The sequence below is a fragment of the Saccostrea echinata genome, unplaced genomic scaffold, assembly GCF_033153115.1.
Source record: "Saccostrea echinata isolate AGI-Se365-2 ecotype Australia unplaced genomic scaffold, CSIRO_AGI_Sech_v1 ptg000062l, whole genome shotgun sequence".
Classification (NCBI taxonomy): Eukaryota; Metazoa; Mollusca; class Bivalvia; order Ostreida; family Ostreidae; genus Saccostrea; species Saccostrea echinata.
The window spans coordinates 2,169,098-2,196,102 of NW_026889811.1; the positions used below are offsets into that span (position 1 = coordinate 2,169,098).

Genomic DNA, 27,005 nt, shown 5'->3' on the forward strand with positions numbered 1-27,005 from the left:
CTTGATCTATAACTAATCAAGGTAAAGCCACATACCAAAAATCAGCTCAATATCTACAAGCGTTTAGAAGAAAATTGCGGAAAACCCGTAAAAATTGAAAAGGCCGTAATTCCGTCAAAAATCAATGAAGCTGAACGAATGCAAACTTGGTCTGTAACTCATCAAGATACACTCACATACCAAAAATCAGCTCAATATCTGCAAGCGTTTAGGAAAAAAGTGCGGAAAACCAAGTGGGACAGACTGACAGACAGACAGAGGGACAGACAGACAGACAGACGGACGGACAGACTCAGAGGAAACCTATAGTCTCCTCCGGTTTCACCGATAGGGGACTAAAAAAAGGTTCAGAAATTCCTTTTTGCGTCTCATTTTAATTGATTTTATGTTTATCATACTTTGTAATCAACATCAAATCAGTATCAAATATTATCACAAGAAACATCGTCCTGTACATCCACGAGTATAATGTTTATCAGAGCTGTCATAACACATAACAAGGTACCAATCATAAATCACTCTAGAATAGCTAACACATTTTCTAGTTGATTGGGGTTTTGGTTGGTAGCGGTCCTTCGCTTCCATCCACTGATGTATCGTTGACCACCACCGAATATGCAGGTGGTGAAAGCGTATAAAGTGGTGGTTCCTGTTTAAGTGAAGGTGGCATCGACAATACTATCTCTGGTTTTGTCATCTTGGCGTCGTTAAACGGCAACGAATGACTTTTGCTTCTCTGTAAAATATGTTGATAAAAATATTTGTTTTGAATTTACAAGTTAAGTTTATCTCTATTGGTATATAATTTGTTCTCTAAATCAGACGTAAAACTCTCTCTATTCCATGAAATTTTAGCCACCTACGTCACATGATGTCGTGTCGTAAAATAACTGCGTAAAAACATCATACCGTTAATCTTGTACGTTGTACATGGCCCTGTGTTTTTGATTTGTTGTAACATATGCGATATTTAGGGCAATAGCAGCATAAAACGATCAGGGTGAGTAGTGAGCCAAGACACATAGCTCCAATTATGGCGGCCACCAGTCCGGACTTCCCTTCACAATCGTCTGAGTCGTCCCCACACTGGTCATAGTCGTCACAATGCAGCGATTTATCGATGCATGGTCCTTTGGCACACCGGAACTCGTCATCCCCACAAATACCTAAATAAGAGCACAATCATTAGGCCAACTTAATTATAAATGTATGCATGGCTATCTTAAAATCCCTGATACATTAAAATATTTAGGTTTTAAAGAGAATATTTTTACCTAAATGGAAACGTGTGATATACAGTTCAAATCCATCATCATTTCGAGAAGCGTCACTTTCAAAGTTGACAGTCAATTGCGAAGCGACGGTGTACATTGCCTGCTCTGGTTCATGTTTTCCACAGAAGTATAATGCTAAGTCAAAAAAAAAAAAAATCTGATAATAAAAGCAGCAAAGAAACATTTGAAACTGTCATGTATTTGTTTTGTACAAACTAAGTATACATTTTGAGTGACGCCCAGATCTCTCTTCTGGCCCTCATTTGATTCTGAAACGAAGTATATGTATGAAATAATGAAATAATGGTCTAACAGCCGAGCTTTATGATAGACGTGATGGCTTTGACATTTTAATCGTCAGCTTCCCTTGCTTGTGCAGCAATGTACCTTCGTCGCCGGCGTGCGGGGTATGTGTCTCTCGGTTGATTCGATGCGCAGGGGCATGCTCTGTGTATGAACAATTTCTGGGGCAAGGTAAATTGTTGACAAACGGGTTGATGAGGCGGGAGTATCGGCTGTCTCGTTTAGGGTCATCATTTCGTAAGTTCTGTGGTCGATGCAGTGACCTTGTCAACAAGTGCAATTTGTCATTGAGTCAGATGCTGACTGACGTTTTTCATACTAATTGTTAGGCCATTATTTACACACTGGATTGTCGACGGATTTTTCCGTTATTTCCCGATCGTGGCAGGGGGCGCGCGGCGGGTGTGGCCGGTCGGCGGGGGATGCTCGCTCCTCCGTGGCGCCTGGTCCCACCTCTGATGTTTGGAGGTCCGTGTTTGCTCTGCTCCTATTTTGTATTATTACCTAACCTACTATATAAATTGTAATTAGGCATTTTGAACTGTTTCCTGATTCTTTTTAATGTTTTTGCAAATCATGAAACAGTCAAAACTGTTTACCTGGTCACAGAATGAACTGTTGCATGGCTGAACTGTTCCATTATGACGTCATAGTTAATTTCCCGTACTTTACAGCTATAATATTGAATTATATATAAATTGAAGCATTTTTATTCAATTTGAAATTATCATCTGAAAAGTAAACCTGATACCAATTTAAATATATATTCAATTTAATATCATTTCAAAGAAGAGGCCATGAACACCTTTTCTGAGGGTAGTTTGGGGAAAATGTAGGCCCCTTTCATTCAGTATAGATCTTTGCCATATACGTGCAATATTCAAATTTTTAAGACATCATTATGTTGTTTACTACATGTTTTTTTTTTCATTTATTAGTGCATGATAACATCACACCCATTAATTTTTCTGATTTTACACCAATCGGTGTGAATATTTGATTAATATTCAACTTGTTTAGTTTGGTTTTAAAAAATAATACAAACTTTTGTCAATGTATTTTAAAAGCCCTTGATTATTATGTCGATATCATTACTTTAAGAAATTATATAGTAGGTTAGGTAATAAAACACTTATTTCATGACAACTCGGGAAACAGTCAAACTGTTGTCCCTCGATAATGGGGAAGACCTGGGAAACTGTTGCCCTCGGCCTTCGGCCTCGGGCAACAGTTTCCCAGGTCTTCCCCATTACCTCGGGACAACAGTTTGACTGTTCCCCTCATAGTCATGAAATAAGTGTATATTGTTTGATGGACTTTTGGGCTTGGGTGCTGTTCGTTGTCTCCATATGTTTCATATGAAGATAACAAACAGTAATCAAGCTCAAAGGTCCATTGAAACAATACAGATTTGGAGTAAATCGCGGTGTGCTCCTTGTCGTGATCGGGCAAACGGAAAAAACGTAGACAATTCAGTATGAAAATAATGGCTTAACAATTTGCATGTCTTGAATAAACGTCAGTAAACATTGGACTTGATGATAAATGTATTTGCTGAGGGGTTATTGTATCAACCATAAAACTTACGAAATGTTGACTTAAACGAGACTGTTGTTATTATAATTTGTCAATAGCTTGCCTCGTTTTAGAAATTGTTCGTGTCCGGAGGACAACTCCAAATGCAGGTGATAATGGTATATTTTGTAATATGAATAAGGGAAGTTGACGATAGAAAAGTGGAAGTCATCAAGTTTTTTTCTAGTAAAATATCCAAATATAAAGCAGTTCAGTCAGACTCCGTGGTGCAAAATTATCTTGTTAAAACATTCTGATTGTACACACAAGTACTTTGAAGTTGATATTACAAAATGCTTGAGTTTCTGATTGACAATATATATGTGGTGTTTGGAGACCAGGTCTTCCAACAATCTTTTGGAATTCGCATGGGTACTAATTGCGCCCCGTGGTTAGCAGACCTATTTTTGTATTCATATGAAGCAGAATATATTCAAAATCTTATACATGAGGAAAAAAAATCTCATTGCTGTGGCCTTCAACTCGACATTTAGATATATCGACGACGTATTATCAATTAAGTTATTTCCATTCATATGTCGGCACGATCTATCCCAGCGAGCTTGAAATAAAAGATACCACCAAGTATGACACACCTGTTTCATATTTAGATATTTTACTAGACCCTTATCACCTGCATATGGGGTATATATCTCTCAATTTATTCGATAAGCAAGAGCACGCTCTACGTATGAACAATTTCTGAAACGAGGTAAGTTATTGACAAACAAGTTGATGAAACAAGAATATCAACAGTCTCGTTTAAAGTCATCTATGGTCGATACAATGAACTTATAAGCAAATACAATCTATCATTAAGTCATATGCTGACTGACGTTTTTCATACTAATTGTTAGGCCATTATTTACACACTGAATTGTTGACGGATTTTCCCGTTATTTACCGATCATGAAAAGAAGCACAAGGCGGGTGTGGCCGGCCGGCAGGGGATGCTCACTGATCCATGGCACCTGATCCCACCTCTGTTTTTGGAGGTCATTGTTTGCTCTGCTACCGATTTGTATTGTTTTGATGGACTTTGAGCTTGAATACTGTTCGTTATCTTCATATTTCATGATCATTTTTCATAACCAAAATCTTTCTAATTTCAGAATATTATTAAGAACCATAACAACACAAAGACGTAATCTGAAACCATCATATGAGATAAACATCACAAATGAATACTAGTAAGTCTTAATCTATTTTTAACCTTTCAGAGGAGTAGACGTGTTTCCATCTAGCAGCCTAAGTTTATCCCCGGGACATATCGTCTCTAGTTTATGGACAACCACCATCAGGCGCGAGGGATTTCCAGAATGAGTCACGTCAGAGGTAACAACAGAGGCTGTGCAGTTAAAGTTGTCTGGGTAGTCATCCTTTCTTGTCAGCTTCAGACGCGTAAAGGACCCTGGGAGCATCAAGGTCTTACCACAGTAATCCTCCAGATAAACTTGGAATAGACAATTTCAGTTTTACTTAAAATGATTATCTATCTTGTCCTCTCTTCACAGTGGACAGAAAATCCTTGGCTAGAGAAAATGACATTTACAGTTTCCTTATGCATTTTGGAAAAACATAATATCTTCTGGGAAGTTGAATTATATACAAGAAGAGAATTGTATTACCTTCAGTAGTATCATTACCTTTAGTTGAGTGTCCTTTAGCTATCATCCACAAAGATAGAAATATAAAACTCCGAAAAAATGCAAGTATCATCTTTCTTCTTTTTAATATTACATAAAACATCTAAAATCAAACAGGAAGATTGCAATGTAGGGAAAATGTGTGAGATTTTAGCCGTTTTCGTCATATGCAATAAAAAACCCTTATCAGCTGGTCGCTCCGGGTACAGGTAAACATACCCAAAACTGTCTGTTAGAGTACACCTGAGTGATATATATCAGGAGTGATATATATAGTCTTACATGCCAAATAGTCCCCATGATAGGGTTGGTACAGATAACCAAATATTTACTGTAATCACTAATTAAATTTAATCATAGCAGAGCTCTTCTCGATTGAAGATAAAATACTTATGGCATACATGTTTTATTGGATATAACAATGACTGTGTTTCCTTTAGAAAATTTATTGTCCTATTTTATGACTCCTCTTCTTCTGAAAATATTACATGTATTTCTAAAGAATGTACGAATCCTGTGATTTACGGCATTAACATTGCCTGGTTTACGATTAATTCTACACGTAGTTCTCTTTACTGGTTAAAACATTCAAAATAAAAAGAGCAATATAAATGCAAGTCAGTTTAATGCTAGTCAACATGATTCGACATTTAGAGTACAAGATCTGGTTAAATATGTGAAAAAAGATAAAAGATAATTAAATCCGCTTTCTTGTATGCTTATTTTATGCCTAGGAGAACATTGGACTGTTGTGGCTCCTGCTTTTCTCCATGTGCGCTTTCTGTAGGTGAGGCGGAAGACTCTTTCCAACAGAGGAACTGTAAGACGACAGGGGTGCTAACATAGTCTGTATATCCTCCTCCACCAACCTAGTTCTTCTACTTCGTTGGTTTTCGACTATATTGAAGTCATGATCGTTTTCAATTTCATGCAGACTTATAGATCCACCCTTTACTTCATGACCAACAGTGTCCATCAGATTGTATCGTTTAAAAAACAACCGCTTGATATTTTTTTCTATAGAGTCAGACATGGGCGGTTGTGCTTTTGACAGCTTAGCAGTTAGCCTATCTAGAGGAAATTCTTTTATCTCAGAGTTCTCTCGAGTCACAGTTTCATCCCTGATGGAAACAATATTGTAATAATTAACTTATTAATGTAAGATAAACTATGGGTATACATTTCAAAATTTACGTTTTCAATTATATCCCTTAAGGTTCCTTAAAAAATAGGAAAGAACTCAGATATATAAGGCAGTTAATTACATTTCCAACAGTGAAATACTGTGATTTATTTTTTGAATAAAAGTGATATGTCACAGTGTGAAAGGATACCAAAGTGATATTATGTAGCAGTGTGAAAGAATATCAGAAGTGCTTCAAAACTCTTTTCTTTCCTTTCAAGAGGAATTATGTCCAAAATACTACCTGCTCTGTTATAAGATATAGAGAGTAAATATACCATCTTGACATAGACTAAAACTGTCTACGTTTCTCCAAATATGTTGACATCCATGTTTTCAATTTCACAATGGCTAAGCTATGACATATCAACCCTCAACTATAAATTCACTGCCTATGACACCGTGTAACGAAAAGACTGAACAAAAGGAAAGTGTAATAAACAGAAAATTCAATATGATGTAGTTGTATTTGATATATTTCTCTCTTGAGACAGGATTTTTTGATATTTTTACTCGTGCTTCTCACTTGTGAAAATATAAAATAACCCTGTTCAACTCGTGAAATAAATTGTATATCCTACCACAAACTTTTGAATATTTTCTATTTATTATATGAAATAAACTTCGCCCAAATAGATATTTATCAACTCACCAGATATTGATCGGCGCGATTTTGTTGTTCAGAGGTCGCTTTTGCAGGATACAGCGTCTTATCAGAAGGAAAACTGTAGCCATAATAACAAAGAATCCTACAGCCAGGCCAAAGGATTTGGCTCCATTCAAGGTGCAATCATACCGTCCAATTAAATTGTTACAGTCGTAGAATACAGAACAGGGATTTGGAACGCACTCATTGATGTCTTCTTGACACCATTCACCTCGATATCCTGGATAACAATCACAACGATAATTCTCGAAACTGAAAGCTCGTGATTTGTCCATGCAGGGAACATTACTTGTGTTTGCACAAAGGCCGTGAATACAGGGATTAATTAGAATGTAAGTACTGATCCTAAATTCTTTGCTGAAAGAAACTTTTCCTCTATCAAATTCATCATGGGCACGGGCTGCAAACTCTGCAAGCCCACTGAATGACTTGTGTATGTTTTGCTTGATGCTATATTCCCTATGAATGCCGGTATGACCATCAATCGCCTTATTGTCCCTTTGTTGTTCAAGCAAGAAATAACTACCAGGAGTGTTGTTGTGCATAGTCCCTAGATGTACAGTGTCATTGCTGTCTACATCATCCAATATGAGAAATCCAAAGAAGATATGTCTAGTTTCATTTCCATTCAAAAGAACTTCCAAGGTGATGTTGTTTTTGGTGCAATTCATGTCAAGATATCGTTGTTTAAATGTCAAAATAGGTTCATCATTTTGTGGAAGAACCGTTATTTTGATGTTCTTTTCGATCTGGAGAGGTGTCAGTTGAGATGTGACATTGACTTCGCTGACTCTTACAGTTATGACGTCATCTCCATTGTAGTCTCGGCGAGATAGGTAAGTTAGGACACCATCTGTTGTAAGGTTTGCCGATCCATGTATTGGTGACTTGATTAATGTGATAGATAGTGAGTCATTCTCTGGATCACCCACTTTGATTAACTTTGACGATGTTACATCTTCTTCGTACTGAATTTCAGTTGTTTTAATGAATGGCGGGTTATTTTGGACGGTCTTAGATATTTTTCTTAAAGCAAACATTCGAGGGGACTGCATTATTCCTTTTTCAGCAGCGCTCCGTTTTTGTCTCTCTTCATGCCCCTTGTCAACGAGAAAGATATTGCCACATACCTAAATTAAAATAGGACATTCCATCAAATTGAAATAAAGAAGATTATCAGTATTGTGTGAACCAATCATTCATAATTTGAATGTCCTGTCAAGATGGAGATTCGATCAGCTGACAACAGCTGGACAAACTTTACAAAGAAACACACACAGGAAAATGTAACGTCATATTAAAATACATAGTCAAAAAATTGCACTACATTTGTACTTGAGTCTGCACTTCACATAATAAATAAACAAGTATTTTAATATGCATGATATGATAGGGCATAGAAAAATGCAAATGTATTAGACATCAGTGGTTGGGAATAATTGCTTTCGCTCTCGGTACAAAAAAAATATTTTTAAAAAATCAGACTGAAAAACAATTTGATCGATTGCTAAAAAAATCAAAAAAAAAAAAAAAATTAAACTCTCCATGCGAGGATCGAACGAAAAAAAAAACGATTCTTCACTTTCATAGACATGTAACGTATATCACTGTGCTATCGTCGCTTCATACTAATTGGGTTTTAAAACGAGGAAGCATCGTATTTACAATGCCTTTTTTGATAAAGTTAATGTTTATGGTATCTGCATGGATCTTCTCTTCATTCTTTAAAATGTTCCTTCGTTTCTTTAAATTGAAAAGCACACAACTGAGGTTTTCAAATCGAGGAGAGTTAACCAGGTGGTAGCAAATTTATCGAAAAACGCATAGAGGCATGGGCACAAATTTGTAATATTCCTAAAACATTTCGATAGAATTTTATGAATTACATACTAGCAACAACCAAGCTTTATGATAAATGTGATGACTTCAACTTTTCAATCGTCAACTTCCCTTACTTATGTAGCAATATACCCTTATCACCTGCATATGGGGTTTATGTCTCTCAGTTGATTCAATACGCAAGAGCATGCTCTACATATGAACAATTTCTGAAATGAGGCAAGCTATTGACAAACAAGTTGATGAAACAAAGATATCAACAGTCTCCTTTGAAGTCATCATTTCGTAAGTTTTATGGTCGATACAATGCCCTTGTCACCAAATACAACCTATCATTAAGTCTAATGCTGAATGACGTTTTTCATACTAATTGTTAGGTCATTATTTACACACTGAATTGTTTACTGAATTTCCCGTTTTTCCCGATCATGACAAGGAACACATGGCGGGTGTGACCAATCGGCAGGGGATGCTCACTCCTCCATGGCACCTGGTCCCACCTCTGACGTTTTGTACAGGTCCGTTTTTCCTCTGCTCCGGATTTTTATTGTTACAATGGACTTTTGAGATTGATTACTGTTCGTCATCTTTATATTTCATGTTGCTAGAGCGTTTCTGACAGATTTATCATACGATAAGCGTGCTGAGATACTTCTTTTACTAAGTATCTGAATTTTTTTTAACTAAGGATTTCGATGAAACATATTCTTACACTTCCACAAACCAAAATTTAAAAAAGGGAAGTAGTTTTTGGTGTGTAAATAAAAGATATTAAAACTTTAATCAAGAGAAGTCAGAATAGATAAAGAAAGTTGAAACAACACGCCAGAGTCGTATGTTCACGTTCAAGGATGTTTGTAGCATGTGCAGTGTTAGCAAATCAAAGACTAGCCAATAAAGTATAAACATAACAATAACAGAACTCGTGCATGTTTACTAATACTGTTTGTTATTAAACTATGAAGAATGTTGTCATTGGATATTAAGAATTTTCTTATAATTTCAATGCAGTAAACTGAAGTTAAAATAGAGAAATTTAAATAAGTAAACAAACCAGCTTTGCAACCTTGTATATACATCTTTTAAAATGTAACATTTAGTACGAAATCACTTATTTATCCATTATTTGAAGGCATATTTAAGCTAATCAAAACGCAAAATCAGAAAAATATTTCCTTTTCCGTAAGATCACAGGAATATAATACATCGACACTTTTAATATCATGTGACGGAACAATGAAATTTTCAAGTGCGCATGAATTCTTGCCAAATATCAAAGAAATGCACCCTATACCAAATATCTATGAAATGCACCCTCATTCTTTTATTTTATCACAATTTTAAGAATAAGATAATTTGGGTGACTTATGCTTCTAACATTTCAAATTATAAGTAAACCATAATGAGAACAAAAACCTGTATTGTCATTGTTCCTCTCCGGTAATCAATGGCCGATGATGTCTTGCAGTTTGTTTCAACATCTTCCCATTTCTCATTTTCTATTGAAAAAAATATACAAATATACATAAAGAAAATAAGGCAAAACACAGGTTAAAACTTAAGCACTTTCATTATTATCATCAGACACATAAGTGACGTACCTTTGTTCCAGAAGACCAAGAGGGGACGCTCTTGATTGACATCGTATTTGTGATGGTTGAATGGCAAATCTAATACAAACTTGCTTTCGATATTGGTTATTGGTGATAGGTAAAACATATGCTCCGTATTGCCAATGAATCTGTTTTCAAAGCATTCGGAATAAACACTCTCATTCAAGCAATTGAAAAATGAAGAAATGTTTCAGAATCATTCTCGACTGGTTGCATTTTACATTGTATTTTAAATTTTTACCTTTTCTGAAGACTTCTTTCGGTGTTGTTCTGGGTGTCAATTGGATCCACTATATACCGCTTATACCTGTCAGAAGCTGCAGTACCATAATCACGCATGACATCCGACTTAGAAAGCATTCCAGCAAGAATTATATTATCTTTACCTTTAAATGAAAAAAATATTAAGTTATGAAAAGTATTTCAGGTTTTCAATCTAGATAACTTTACATAAAAGGATAAATATCACGGTATCGAGTGTCGAAAGAAAACGGTGGTAAAACATTACCAGTAATTGACAATACAGGCATTAAAGTAAGTGGATCGTTTAACGTTTCCTTCGTTGTTTTGGTAAAATCAATCTGTTCATCTTGTCCACCTGTATTTAATACATCATTCAGAAATAAGAATCTGAGGTAACCATTTGCTTTGATAATTATCAAGAGTTAAATACAGTAATGTTATGAAATTCTGAATACATGCATTTTATTTTGCTTACGAATTATGCATGTCGGCTTAGGAATTACACTGCTTGATAGATGTGATCTCCCAACAGCAAACAATTTAATATGCAAACATAATCCTGGCTCCATGTTGAAGAACGACTGGTTTGGTACATCTTTGTGATTGGTTTTGTTTTTTGAGGCAAAGGCGCCCACTGTTGCATTTAGAGATATATCATCAATCAGAAGTTCACCATTTTTAATAGATGCTTTCTTGGATTCCGTCAGTCCCACTTTTATTCTTGGAAATATGTCGTCAGCATCTTTCTCAGATCCAATCTGCCATTCTAAATATGGTGATAAAGAGTGTATATGAAATGTGTACTTATATACTTACAAAAGGCATAGTTTTAGAATTTTTAATCTTACCATAAAATTCAACGTCATCTGTGCCATTTTGCCATTGAAGTCCAATTTCGCTGGTTGACAATGAAACATCAAAGGTTTCCTCATCGTCTTGGGTAAACATGTTTTGCACAATAAGGTTTTCGACATCAGGTGGTGATAATTCCACTGTAATATTACAGGATCCACTTCCAACCAGACCAGCAGAATTCACAGCCCTCACCGTAATATAATATGTTTTACCGTGTTCCAAAGGAGCCTTCAGATCAGAGGATAAAAACTTCCTTCCTTTTCCGACGGGTAGGTCACTCAATATGTCATTATTTTCTGCAATGGATTAATATTTGAGAAAGAGAAATTCAATAAAAAGAAGAATTAAAATGTAAATACGTTATCTTCATACCTGGTGATGTACCCGCATCTATTTTATAGTCGACAATTTGTCCAACATCTTCTTTGCAATCCCAGTATGCTCTTAAGCTGTCATTGGATCCCTGATAGAGAGAGGGTTCCTCTGTTGAAGACAGGGGATCTACACATCGGACATAATTAAATTCTGGTGGGGTGTTATCAATAATTACACCCTTAGAAGTGGAATGAGTAGTGATGCCTGCAGAATTGACAATCAGGGTGTGGATGAAATAAGTTGTAGAATCATATTGAACAGCGCTTCCGTTTGTCCTATCGCCAGACATTTTTGATGCTGTCAGGTTAAGATTTTCAATGGTAAATTGTAATATTTCAAACTCTGTCGTGGAGGGCTTGCAATCTTGCCTACATCCAATATTGCAATTTTCAGCACATTTTTGACAGAATGTAGCATATAACAAATAACCATCAAATGAAGCATCTGTCTCATTCTCATACTCAGACACCTTAACCCAAAACTCTTCAATAAAACTGTCCTTTTCAAAAAATGACGACCCGAACATACAGGGCTTGTCAGCAGGAATCGGTTCTTTCATGATCTCTATGGTACTGCTAGCTTCAAATGCAATAGGAAAATCGATATTTTCTATAGGTGGCACGTATTCATTTTCGTTCCAGTTATAGACACCAAACGTACCATATTCTTCAAATCGCAAACCACTAAATTCTGCTATCTGTTCAGATCGTATGAAAAACTTAACATTCCAGACATTTTTTCCAACAAATGTGCTGTTTGTTAATTGGATAGTATATTCTGTAGTTGAATTGGTTGGGTCAAAATCTACTGGTATTTGTCTTGATGTTGAAATATACTGGTCAAATACCCATACAAAAACAAACCACTGCTTATCTATTGTGTACCCTGGTATATGAAAGCCAAAGCCAAAAATATCATTCAATCCTAAAACAGAACTCTTCTCCGTATTTGATGTATGGTTGATATTTTTGGACATGCCCGAGTACTCTATACTTTTATTTAGCCTTTTCGAATCATTCATCATTTCCGTATTGTACGTTTCAAAATTTGTTATGTTTGGAAAGGAATCAGATGAAGCATTGTTTAAAACATAATCGATGTCAGTTTGATTTTCTTGAACTTGGAAATCTAATGTTTCTTTAACAAATTGACTTCCAGTCGCAAGAAAAATTGAAGTCACCATTTGTTTGCCTCTAGCAGTTGTGAGTTTACTGGAATAATTTCCCGCTATAACTTCTTTCTTCATCGATTCTACACCCCCTTTTATAATGCCGCGTAAATTATCATCATGACGGATTTCAATTTTCACTTTGGAACCAGATATCAGGACACATTCAGATTGGAAACGCCCTTTCATAGGTACCAGTTCATTTTGTGCGTCCAATGGTCTTTGACTTTGACACTGATATGCCATGTCTGAATGTGCTAATGCAATAGTTCCATTTAGTTTATCTGTAAAAGGCTGGAATGCAGCTTCTTTGAACCAGCTGTCACCAACTTTGACTGTTCCTTTTGTTGGTGGGGTTGTATCGCATCTGATGTGTTCCGACAAACTTGAAGTCTGGAGTCCAGCCCTACTATTAGCTGTCACTTTGACAACGTAGGTTTTGAATTGTTTTAGAGGTAATTCATAAAACGTCATTTTGTTTACATTTTTGACAGTTACAGCTTTTTCTAGAGTATAAATATTTGTGTTTTTTTCTGGGTCACTACCTCCATCATAGCATGTTGTTGACGTATACAACTTGACCTCATAGTCTAAAACACCAGATTCATTATCTTGAAATCCTTTCCATTCAATAGTTATCTGATCTTCATGTTTGATGTAAACAACATTATCAGAATATTTTCCTCCAATGGTAACTTTCCCTTTTTCAGGAGGCGATGTGTCAATAATGACCGCTTTGCCAGTGCTTCCAACACATTTGCCTGTAACATCTGCCGCAATAACAGTGACAAAGTAACTGTGACCGTGAAGAAGAGATAACTGTTTTAAATCTTTAAAAGTGTCCTTCCCTACTCCTTCCATCTTCTTGGTGTCAAAAACCTCACCAAAATCCCTAAATGTATGGCAATCATGTGTTCCATTGGGGTAAGATGGAGATTTCGATGAAATACCAACTTCAAAGTGATCAATACCCATATCTGCCTCAAAGCCCGACCAGGAAACGGATATTCTGTCAGTCATATATTGGGCAACATTATATTGGACATGACCTTCTGTTAATACTTCTCTGAAACCAACCTTAATTCCATCTGATGTTCCATCCTGGTAGCTTCCAGCTTGGCTATATGCCCGTACTGTTGCATAATATGTTACAGTTTTCGATGTAAGATTTAGACCTTTGAAAACATAATTGTTTGAAAGTCCTGCGTCAAGAAAATAGTGAACATTACTTCTGGTCTCTTCGAATCGCACATCATTTCCCAGAGCAACTTCATACCTTACTATTTTCTCTGTTGGGTCTCTGCTATTCGGTTTACCAAATGGGTCCCAGTTGATATGCAGTTCGCTTGTGGACTCTTGATAGTCTCGGTCATTTTCTGATCCATCCCTCACGGTTGCAGGGGAAGGAGGCTGAATTTTGACAGTGAGACCATCGGATCTACTTTCACGAACCCTTCCCAGTGCATCAGTGGTTCTTATAATGTTTATATAAGTTACCCCATTTTTTAGGTTTATGAGATCGGAGTAGAAATGATGTAAGGCAGATGGCACAGGTTGAAATTTTTGTACAACTTTACCGTCAATGCTTTCCACTCCCCAGTCAACCGATTTAATGTGACAATTATCTGAATATCGCCAGTTCCCCTCCAGTGAAGACAATGATTTCTGATAGTCTATATCACTTTCTGTTGGACCGTCATAAACATAGAGCTTGGGATTTGGACTTATTATGACTGGATCGGATCTCACTTGTCTATACAGTCCTGCTTTATTGAACGTCCTTACAGTCACTACAACATTACTGCCTGTTTCCATAGCTAAATTAGGAATTAGGATGATGTCATTTATATCCCAGTTACTAAAATCGAGAATATTGGTAGTTTTCCCATCACACCCAACAGCTATTTGATACCTAGGAGAAAAGATAAAAATAGAATTTCAAAAAACTTAAAATACTAAAGCTGACCTGAATTGAGAATTCGACTTGTAGTTTCATTTCATAGCCATATCAAAACTGAATGTTAAATATATTATCTATATATTGACCTTTCATTAGGAAAATGGAGAAATATTAATGGTGATTTTTTCGTATTTGAAATTTTGCTATGAATGTTTGCTGATAACAACAGCATTTATTTACAAATATCATATCATTATTATATCATCTTCATTTGCAATTAACAAGTGCATGAAGTGAACTGAAAACGCTGTGAAGGATATTAAAAATTGATCGAAGTATCAGTTGAAAACTTAAATGGATTTTTTTTTTGTCCAATTGTTCCTGTGATACTTCGATTAAATGAATGTAAGATTCATTGAATGCTTTTTTAGATAATAAAACAAAAAGATTTTTCATCATCTTAGCTATAATTAAGTTTGAAGCAATCAACAGGTGTAAAAATACACAATAATGCTAAATTCAAAATGCCTTTGCGTTCAGGCGAGGTAGAGTTTTTGATCAAAATTAAATGGAGCAAGCGCAAAATGAAAGTTGCGATTAAAACAAAAAGCTTAGTTAGATATCCATTCTAAGGTTTTAGTGTAAAAATGCATAATGGCCAAAGTTGAGATATTATCCCTTTCTTGGGTCCAAAGGGAGGATATAACATTTTTGGATGGTTCGTATGAGGACATTGTATTCTATTAGTTTTTAAAATTACAAATTTCTGCCTTCTTTCTGTCTAATCTTTTAGATTCCTTACCACGCGATGAGTCATTAGGCTTTCAAAAAAGCATTTTTTCAGGATTTCCTTACCATTTAAACTTTGGCTGATATAGATTACGCTTAAGCATGCACATAATCTAGGCGTCATAAGAAAATATTAAGAAGGTGACATAAGAAAAAAGGGGGAAAGGGGAAAACTTCTCCTGAGGGCAAAATAGAAATATAAGCGATAGTTTTAGGCGTTTAGGGTTTTCTTTAATGTATGTCAAAATGCAGAACCAAAATGCTGTATTTTCGTTTTATGATTTGACTACATAATTTTAAACTCAGTGCATATGCTTAGATAATTTAGACATTATAAGTCATACAAACCTGTCGATCCCGGACTCAGCGTCGGTCCAGCTTGTAACTCGAGCTTCTAAATATGTTTGCGGAATCTGGCATTTTTGAACACTCCTTGTTGCATTAGTTGTTGCAGTTGTGGTCACAATTTGTACAATTCCTCCAGTTGGTGGAGTGGAATCCACGACTATCTTGAACGATTTATAAGTCTCTAAACCGGCAAAATTTTGCATTTTAACTATTATATAGATATGGGCAAAGTTGCCATTCTTTATTTTCAGGCGAAGATCACGTGTCCAGCTTCTCGTCAGTTTTGAAAATGTATGAAATTCAGAGATATCCGGATATGTTTCGTTCCTACCGATGCCAATGGCAGTGTAAGCTAAAACACTTTCCCATTCTTCTATCATTGCCCATGTGCAGATGACCAAAGATTTACGCACAGAAATAAATGGAGTACATGTGAAATTGTGAAGTTCAGGAGGACTTGTGTCTATAGTGATCGGAGGTGATGACACGACCATTTCATTTCCAGCTTTATCCTTTGCGCCAATATTGACGTAAATTGTCTGTCCATGAGACAACTTCAAAAATCCATCAGGAATAAAGTTATTCGCAGTGTTAATTTTCTTCGAAACATCTTCTTGTTTTGGAAGGCTTCCAATCGACCACCATGATTCTGAAATCTTTGACGAATCCTGTATGTTCCACTTCATATTGACAGAATCTATACTAGTCTGGTAGAGAGGCATTGGATTTGACGTAACTGCGTTTCCCTCATAGCTCATATCTATTTGCGGTTTTGTGGTGTCTAATTTGATACCATCAGAACAAGATATTATGTATTCGCCCGTTGGGCAATTGAAACCAGTTTTTGCTCGAACAGTTATGTAATATGTGGAACCCTCGTATAATGATTTATGTATTTGAGCTTGACCAAAGCTTTGATTATGCATAACAATTCCATAGTCAGTAAACGGCAGAACATCATATGTATATGGCTTGTATCCTATGGCCCATTCATACTGAATAATATTACATGCCTCACTTTCGAATCCATTGAAAGACATGGCAAGTGATGTTCTGTCATAAGTGAAGTCTTCATCGGATAATGCCTCACGTCCATCGAAAACAGTTCCAGGTACGTTACTCTTCATTACGTAAATAGGTTTCGAATTAGCTTGTAATGACAACAAACCTGCTCCATTCCGTACTTTGACCATAACGTAGTAATACTGGACTTCTTTGTCACTGATGGTTGAAGGGGTTAAGGTAAGACTAAAATGATATAACGAAAAATAAAGAAAAAAACCTTAAGACCTTAAAATTATTCAACTTTGGTATATTCAATATTAAGAATTTAGATGTAACTAAAAAATGAAATACCCAGAAAGTCGCACTACGTTTCCTTCGTCAAATTCCTTGAACCCGTTTGTTATTGATGTGTCGTTGGTGTCGAGTCCAATTGCTACCCATACCTTCACTATTCCGCTCTGATAGTCTGCAGCCCTCCAGCTGACCGTCATGGCTGACTGATCAGCGTGCATCACTTTACCATCTTCTTCTTCCTCTTCGACCTCTGGTAGTCCAATATGAACCTACAACAAATTAATAATCCATTACACACCTATCTTGAAACTCAGATTTATCAAATCTGGTGCCCATTTATAAGAAAAGTCTCATCGGGGTTTAAATTATATAAAATCAAAAATGCATCATGAGAGTACTTTCAAATAGAAATGCGGGAAATATGCTTTAACTGATATTACAAGCACATTTATACTTATGTAATAGTCACAATAGAAGAACATGAATATAAAAGCTTTCTTGCCATGCGAGTCCGTCTTCCGTCCACTCTTTGAGTAATATTTTGAAACCTTACTGTCGTATCATCTAATTCAAGGCCGATGATTTGAACAAATATTAATGTTCACTATCTTATACCTGTGGCTTATAACTTGTAGGAATTTTCAAAACATTGTTGTTCAGAGAACATTTGTCATATTTCTTTTCCTAAGGGATAAACGTTAAAACAGACTTCACTCTATAAGGGAATCCAAATATATATTTTGTCATTTTTGTCCAAATGCTTTAGAGGAGTGCTAGTGCTTCATGAAATATGCCTACGTGCAAGTCTGTGTGATTTACACACCAATAATTCACACTAAACTTAAAAACATTCCTTATATTTACATTTTACATGTTTAAATGCACCAAAAATATGCTCAATGTTTGAATTTCTTGCTGCCCTATATCGTCATATTTTTATTAACATCTTTGTAGCCTCATTGTGGCGTCATTTTAGCGCGAGTTTCTCCGTGTATATTTCTACGCGTGAGTATACACAAAAATGGCTTTCAAATCAATTTCACAGTTGGCTTAGTAGAAAAGCACAGCAAATGTAAATATAAGGTTTTATCCTTATTTTCGTTATTTCTCAACTCTCCTTAAAAACTCTCCTTAATAGGTATAATCCTTTAATAAAAAGGTGTTGACTACCTTACTTAAAACTAAACGCGATTCGTAAAATGCAGAATATCAGCATCATTGAAATCCAAAAACAGTGTTGGAGCAAGGTTTTTAAAAATATCCATCTTTAGTACGCATGGCAAAATCGTTAATCAAGATCAAAACCGAATAAGCAGAATTATGTATCGTTGCTTAGTGTACATGTATACCAAGTTTTGTTGAAATCAGAAACATAAGAAAGTGAATCTACCTGTGAAATGACTGGTGCCGATGTATCGATCACCACGCCCTCTGATTCATGTGATACAGGCATATCAGCATTATTGATGGCGACTATTTTTACGAGATATTTTCTTCCATTTTGCAAAGAAAGACCAGTTAAAGTAATATTTTCCGCAGTGGTACAAATAAAGTCTTCAATCGCCGGGTAGAATTTGATTTTCATTCCTTTATACATTTCATACACTGTAAGACGGTATTGCTTTATGCCGGACTCTGGGTCTATATATTTCCAGGCATATGAGAGCGACTGAGAGTCACTCTGAAAGGAGCTTCCATTTTTTGTGTCATGAATGTATTTTAAAATCGGCGAGGTTAGATCTATGATAAAACCACTTGATTTCATTTTCACTGACAATCCGGCTCCATTATATGCCGTGAGAAGTGAGTAAATATAATCTCCATGAGCAAAACTCATCGATAAATCGTCTAATTCACTTTTGCTACCGACATCAAAAGCTTGGGTTTTCACATCATTTACGTAAACATCTACAACATAATGATCTATGCCACTTTCGTCATCTGAAAAGTTTCCCCATCTAGCTGATATCAATGCAGATTCAGAGGAGAAGAATTTGTCCTTCTTTGGGTCATCTCCATCATAAACCCATCCAGTATTTGGTTCAGATGTGTCCACGAGAACTAAAAAATATCAAGCGTTAATTTAAACGATAAAAAGATTTGTTAGTATGGAAATGAATGTTGCAGCTATCGCAGAAAATGCTTAACCCGCGTGTGGGTGTTAAGTTTTTTTTTTCTGCAAAAGCTGCAACGTTAATTCCCATACTAACAAAGAAAGAAAGAACTTTTATTATATCTATGTCTATATAAATTAGCATACCAAGTAGGATTAAGTTGGTTAAATCGTGTATTATTTAAATATACGTCATAGTAAGTTTCATTGGTGGAAAAACCACTGTTCAAGAAATCTTTACAAGTGGTATGCTTAGTGGCTTTTACTGACTGATGATCGACAATGGTTTTCTTATGAAATAAAGGAGATAATATTCAGTTGATGTAAATATATGATTAAGAAGAAAAAAAAGGTTCTGCAAACCTAGTTCTTCAATTCAGTCAAGTAAGGTAAAAGGTTACCTCCGTTAGACAGCTGTTTTATAGCTTTTGAGTTGAGTGCACTATTTTTTGCTTCTATGACACTGTAGTAAGTGGCATTGTGTACAAGTTTTGCAGAGGAACATATATTTGTTGTTCTTCTAGATAATGTTTTCATGGCTATGATGTCGTCAAGGCCAGGGTACGTTCCAACACCCCAATGATATCTTGGAAAATAAAAATACATTAGGAAAATGACTACATAAAGAAAATATTTTGAGTTCATATGAGTTCTTCAAACAAGAGGCCCATAGGCCACAACGCTCACCTAAGTCACTATGGCGCTGCTGTTAATTCGATGTAAAACACTGACCGCAACCCCACCCTACTACATGCGGTCATGATTTGAACAAATTTGACTTCTCAAGTACACTACACAATAATGCTTCCATATGACTAATCGTGGCTTTGCAGTTCTTAAGAAGAAGATTTCCAAAGATTTTTCTTATATATTTGATTGTAAAACTTTCATCCCCTATTGTGACCCACCCAAAAACGGGGGTTATGATTTGAATACTTTAAAATCTGTACTTCCTCAGGAAACTTCTACCTAAGTTTAAACTATACTGGCCTAGCGGTTCTTGAGAAGAATATTTTTAAAGGTTTTTCATTCATATTTCAATGTTAAACTTTCATCCTTATTGTGGCCCCATCCTTACCCCGGGGGTCATAATTTAGAATCTACACTTCCTCATGGAACCTCCACATCAATATAACCTTTTCTTTCCAGGTGGTTCGTGAGAAGATTTTTAACGGTTTTTCTTGCACACTTTAATGTAAAAAGTAAAACTTTCATCCTTATTGTGGTCCCAACCAACCAAGGGGATATGATTTAAGCAATTAAAAATCTACACTCCCTCAGGAAGACCTAACGTAAGTTTCAATTTTACTGACCCAGTGGTTCTTTAAAAGGAGACTATTAAAGATTCATCTTATATATTTCAATGTTAAACTTTCATCCTCTCTTGTGGCCCACCCTGACCCGGGGGTCATATTTTTAACAATTTAGAATCTATACTTCCTCATAAATCTTCTGAACTTCACATTTTATCTTTTCTTGTTCAGGGGTTCTTGATATTTTTTTAATGACCCGACCCTAATTTTGCCCTTTTTTAAATTAAAAAATATATCCCCTTGGTAGCGGACTTGCTCCTTCATTTGAACAATTTAGAATCCCCTCTACTAATGATGTTTTAGGCAAACCTTGGATAAAATTGGACCAGTGGTGCTAGAGGGAAGTCGAAAAAGAGAAAGGGGACAAGGACGAACAAACAAACAGAAGCTGGACATTGGTGATCAGCTGAGGTTAGCTAAAAAGGCACATTTATCAAATCATCAAAAAACTACCCACTGTACAAAATAATGCTTCTGTAAAACTAAGAATATATAAATATATATAACTACTCTTCGATCCCAGACTCTGGGTCATAAAAGCCTTTCCAGCTGGCACATATCCGATTATCTTCAGATTGATAAGTTTGATCATGTCCTAGAATATTTCCATCCAACACCTTCCCTGCTATGGGTTTAGTTCTATCAATAAGTATTGGGTCATCGCTATGTCCAGCTGTTGACATTTCGACTACAAAAAATAACAGGATAATATATATACATGTATAAAGACAACAAATAATAATTATTTCCCAAGTACGTATACTAGCGACAAATTTGTCCAATACGTATACATCGACTTTTTCTTGTCGGAAGAGTGATGTGTTACCTTAATTAAAATATTTGCGCTTACCATTGTTTACTGCCCTAAGTCTTAACCAAACCGGTTCCCCATCATTTAGGTTTAGATCATTGATCAAAATAAAGGTATTCTCCCTTTCTGAATAATCAACCTTGGAATAACCCCGAACCTCTACATCATGCTTTGTTTTACCGAGTCCAAAATCAACCCGCGACAAAAATGATTCCTTGTCTTCTGCTTCAAAGTATATAACCATGAGATTAAAGTCCTCATCAAATAATAAATCCGAGACGCCATTAAATAGAGGTGGTGTTGTATCAACAACGATTGGGATGGAATGACACATGGTGGTGACGAAGGCGCCTCCATGTACTACGTTATTTACCGCTTGAACGGTGGTGTAGTATTTCCCGTCAGGAAGATGAAGATCTCGAGCGTATCCAGTATATGTCCAAAACCTTTTATCTGAGAGATGTTTGTGGGGATTTTCGAAATTTGAAATTTCCGTTCCGCAAATACTTGTTCCAAACGCCCATGTATATCCAAATATTCCACTTTCTTTATCTGTGAAGGGTCTCCAATTAGCTTTAAAAATAATCAAATGTAAGAGTATGACTTTATGTAAACAAGAGGCCCAAGGGCCTTAGCGATCACCTGAGTATAATGTTTGTTTGTTGGTTTTTTTTGTTTAACGTCCTTCTCGAGAATTTTTCACTCATATGGAGACGCTACCACTTGCCGGTGGAGAGCTGCACATTTTGATCTATATTCGGCACTCAGAGCAATTGAGCAGTGAGGGATCTTTTTCGTGCCAACACCTACTGCGACACGGGACCTTGGTTTATACGGTCTCATCCGAAGGACGGGTCCACAAGTCCCACAGTGGGATTCGAACCCGCAACGTAAGGATCAACTCCTTACTCTGCGACTCTAGAACAAGGGCTCTAACCACTGCGCCACGCGGGCGACCTGGGTATAATGTAACGATCCATAGATTAAAACAAAACAAATGATAAAGCAAAATATTAATTTAGTACTCAATAACAAATCTTTAAGTTGATCTTTTTATTTGCATGTACTTTTCCCCATTTGTCACTATCCTCATGCGGACTAAATAAAGCAATAGCTCTAGAGCACTTTTAGTTGACAGATTTCATTCCCCTCGGAATGGCCTCTCTTTGAAGATTATTTATTGTACAAAGATATGGTATTTTTGTCCCATTTTCATATATCTATTATCTAAGAGTTTACCTGGCCATTAAAAACTATGAATATCAAAGTACTTTTCTTGTGTAATTCTGTTATTCAATTTACGTTTTAAGTTACATTATTTACAGTGATTAACTATTATAGGTGAATAGCATAGAGGAATAACTTCTCTCAGTAGAAATTGATAAATTAATCAAAGGGTACAGAGTTTCAAGATCTGGTAAAACACCCTTGCTTAATACAACTTTATAAACTCTATTTGCTTCCTAGATGCCCAGGAGCAGTGAAGGAGATTTTCAACTAAATAATCCATTTTCGCTATAGATTCAATACAATATAGCCCCACCCTAATACCAAGCCCCTGACCAAGGGGGCAAGATATTCCCAATTTTGGGAGAGGCATTCTTGCTGATCATAACCATGCACTTAGTATGTTTCCTCAATAACAATGGACAGAGAAGTAGATCTGCAAAGAAATAATGCATTTCTAATAAATATGTTTAAAAGAGCCCTCTCCTAACACAAAAATCCCTAACCCCGGGGTTATGAATTTCGACTTTTTTGAAAAGATTTCCTTACTCGTCATGATCATAACCATGCAATTAGTTTTCTGAAAAATACTCTGGGGCAGAGATGAAGATTTAAAAAAAATGCATAAATAGAACCCCCACCCCGACATGAATCTCTGATCTTGGGGCCACAATTTTGAGAGAGGCATCCTTGAACATCATAACCATACACTTAGTTTCTCTGCTTAATTCCTAGGAGCAGACATTTTCAAAGAATCAATGTATTTTCACTATATAATCAATAGAACCCCTCTCCTGCAGAACCCCTCAGCCTAGAGCTACACATTGCACATTCTAATGTAACTGTGTAATAATGTGATATACGTTTGAGGCAGTTAAATAAACACCAGAACTCCGACCCAGAGGCCAAGAATTTCACAATTTCGGAAGAGGTGACTTTGCTCATCATAACTATATATTTGATTTATCTGCTAAATACCTAGGAGCTGAAAAGAAGATTTTCAAAGAAGTAATGCGATTTCACTATATAATCAATAGACCCCCACCCCATCCCTGATCATTATAACCATGCACCTAGTTTATCTTCTTTATATACAGAGGAGAGAAGAAGATTTTTAAAGAATTTATGCATTTCACCATATGATCAATAGAGCCCAACCCTAACTCCAGAACCCCTGACCCTGGGCTATGAATTTTAAAATTTTGGTAGAGGGCTCAGTGCTTATTACAATCATGCCAACAGTTTGACTGCTTGATGTCAAGGAGTAAAGAAAATTTTTAAAGATTACACTCATTTTGATTCTTTTGGTCCGACCCTTCAGGCCCCAGGGGGCAGCGACCATGAAATTCTCAATTTCTGTTCCTTTACTCCCAGATGTTTTATGCCAAAATTGGTTGAAATTGGTTCAGCAGTTACAGAGAAGAAGCTGAAAATGTTCAAATGTTAACACACGATGCACAGCGCATGACGCACGAAGACGGACGAAGACCGATAGCAATAGGTCACCTGAGTGATTCAGTTGACCTAAAATAGAAAAACAAGTATGTACCTGAAGCAAAATGATTTGTCAAGGTATATCTTGTTTCCATTTGTGGATGATGTCCATTGTAGATTGTCTCTGCATTTTCTCCATCTATTATTTTTCTACAGTGGAAAAAAGAGTCCATGGGCCTTGACGGTTGGCTGAACATCATGAGTTTCACACATTAATACATAAACATGTAACTTCTGGAATCATGTTACATTGTTCATTTTCACGATCATGAAGTTTGTCGACAAGGAGTAAAGATTTTCAGAACATTTAAAATTACGAAGTATGATTAATTTTTCTCCACCCTGGGACATATTTTTAAGAGAGAGAGAGAGAGAAAGAGAAGTTACCCAGATCCGGGGAAGATGCTGAAGAGGTATAGAGAAATTTCAATTATGACATCCCTTGGAGGAGATAGAGTTAACAATTTTAATAGAGAGTTAAGAAAGTATTATAGTCATGCAGCCAGCTGGCATGCCATATGTCCTGGAGTAGAGAGGGAGATTTTCTAATTTGCAGGTCACTAGAAATATAGAAACTAAATATTTTAAAAATTTGTTTAACATGTTTGTAAGTTAATTATGACGGATGAAGGATATCGCACGTAGGTTGACAAGAACACATGGCAATAGGTCACCTGAAAGATTCGGGTGACCTGAAAAAAAAAATATATGAAAAATCTTTACTGTGCAAATTAATTTAAAAATGTACATTATGGCAAGGAAAATATTGGATTGAACAAAGGTACCTATGATTATTCTTCCATGTAACATCTTCACATCTTTGAATTATTGATGCTTGACATTTGTCAGCAGAAAGTCGATCTTGAGTGGCATGCCCAATGAAGTTGGGTTCCGGTGGAGTAAAGTCAACAATGGTTCCTTTGGATGACAGGATACTTTTGTACATCAATACGTTTGTAATTTCTGCATTGATAAAGTACCTTTCACCATGAACTAAATCAAAGTTTGCTTCAAATGAATGTGTGTTCATTAAATCTGTCCGTTCAAAATGTTTGTATGTACCACTCAATCTGATATCAGCGCGTGGTCCTTCAATGACGGAATGAAGGTCACATATTTCCGAATGGAACTCATAATCGAAAGAGATGCAATTTTCACCGGTATCTATACACTGAAGTGCACACACTTTTCTGTCTTTTGTTTTTAATGATTTTAGCGGTTTGGTATTGAGTTTCCCTGTTTTGCCTTTTCCAAATGATTTAACAGGGTCAGTTTCTTTATGGGTATTTGTGAAGTTGAAATGGAACCACTCACTATATTGATTTCCTTTATATCCTTGTGATTGTCCAATTGCATACCTCTGGACAAATTTCAGTGAAGAGTCATCAAACACGACTAAAGTGCCACCGATCTTATGTGGGTGGCTGGTGTAAAGGTAATGAACATCAATGCGTCCATCAGGAAGTGTATTATCGTAAGTGTGTAATCTGCACTGAGTTGTAATTGTTTGTCCATCTGTCGTTGTACCTTTAACCATCCAATAAAGTGGAACGCCATTTGGTAGCTTAAGTGGAGAAAAAAGACCAGGTTTTTGCAGTTTAGACCACTTGTGAACATCCATTCTCCCTAGTGTAGTACCTATGGCGAAGGTAAGAGAGAGTTCCCCTAATGAGGAAGCTAATCCTGATGACAGAAAGAAGGCAGGATTTGTGGGATCTCTTTCCGGTACCTGATATACGCTACATCCACTCGAGATGCTTCTTTTATTTTTCAAGATTTTTTGCTTTTGTATTTTGAAGTCATAACTGGGTCCCTCAATTATTGTAGGCCTACCAGCTTGCTTGACTACTCTCATTAAATTTGCATGGAAAGGAAACAATTTGATAGACCATATGTTTTGATCAAATATTTTGTTTTCCCAAGATAGAATCCGAAGATACACAACTGCACTGAGCTTTATCTCCAGTGGGACTACATCCAAATCAATGGAAAATCTAAAAAGAAAATTGTATATGTCTAGCAAATATTTAAACATACATATGGTTTTGAGAACTTGACGACCCGGAGGTTTGTTGAATTGGATTTAAAACAACCAAATTTTCAATGTTTTCTTTCATAAATGCATGATGTTTTTTTTTTAAAACCAAAATATTCCACTTATCTGGACCCACGTTTTGTCTTCATTTTTATTCAGTTGTCGAAATGTCTGTAAATGACCACTTAAAGAGCACTGGGGCTTTTTTTTTTATTAATCTTACAATGACATTTCATGGGTCATTCAATGGCCATTCCCTCATCTCGTGAATTTAAATTCTATTTCATATAAATGCTTACGGAAAAAGTTATCCGTTATTGTGAACACATCCTATATCCAATGACCATGATCGAAACTCATCAAATTTTATACTTTTTAAGAAAGCTGCTGTCAAAAAAGTTTCATCTTTGCTGGTCAAGTGGTTCTCTAAATGATTCAACCCTATTTTGTCTATTTTAGATTATCACCCCCTGGCAATACCAATTATTTAAACAGAATTCAAATCCTTTTATCCATGATACCATGTGCTGAAGGCTGAATTGGTCAAAAGGTTCTAAGGAGAAGAAAGGTTATAACGACGACAGACAACATTTAAATTTAAATAAAAAAACTCGCTGGAGTTTTCGGATCAGTAGATCAAAACGTATTTTCAAGTAGATATTTGTAAGTTGCTTGACTATTTAAAGACTATGCCTAATAAAGTAAATCCAATTTAATAAGAGAAAGAAGGGAAAAATATACTTACAGTAAAGTTACTGGAGGTTTATTCCAAATTACATTGAATGAAATATATAGGGATATTTGCAGTATTCTTCCTTCAATACGAATGCCACCAAAAGCAATAAGTACATCAATTCCAAATTCTCCATATACCACAGCTCCAAGATTTGGACCAGTGTTTATCTTTAATGAAAAAATATCTTTCTCTTCTTCAA

At 36.0% G+C, this 27,005-nt stretch overlaps 2 protein-coding genes across 2 annotated transcripts; both read right to left on the reverse strand.

The window, feature by feature from the left end:
* Positions 1-354: 354 nt before the first annotated feature.
* LOC133175402 (uncharacterized) lies at positions 355-5,018 on the reverse strand. Its single transcript, XM_061310505.1, has 5 exons — positions 4,799-5,018; positions 4,366-4,605; positions 1,275-1,409; positions 910-1,166; positions 355-736 (listed from the first exon to the last, which is right to left on the reverse strand). Exons 1-5 carry the CDS (start codon positions 4,899-4,901, stop codon positions 542-544), a joined length of 930 nt encoding a protein of 309 aa, XP_061166489.1. The 5' UTR covers positions 4,902-5,018; the 3' UTR covers positions 355-541.
* Positions 5,019-5,404: 386 nt separating this feature from the next.
* Positions 5,405-25,656, reverse strand: LOC133175282 (uncharacterized). The gene is made up of 16 exons (XM_061310379.1): positions 24,876-25,656; positions 21,354-21,887; positions 21,014-21,191; positions 19,592-19,776; positions 18,468-19,138; positions 17,135-17,346; positions 15,779-17,026; positions 11,571-14,653; positions 11,192-11,494; positions 10,819-11,109; positions 10,609-10,698; positions 10,342-10,486; positions 10,089-10,228; positions 9,904-9,986; positions 6,634-7,778; positions 5,405-5,919 (listed from the first exon to the last, which is right to left on the reverse strand). Exons 1-16 carry the CDS (start codon positions 25,654-25,656, stop codon positions 5,529-5,531), a joined length of 9,480 nt encoding a protein of 3,159 aa, XP_061166363.1. The 3' UTR covers positions 5,405-5,528.
* Positions 25,657-27,005: the final 1,349 nt, after the last annotated feature.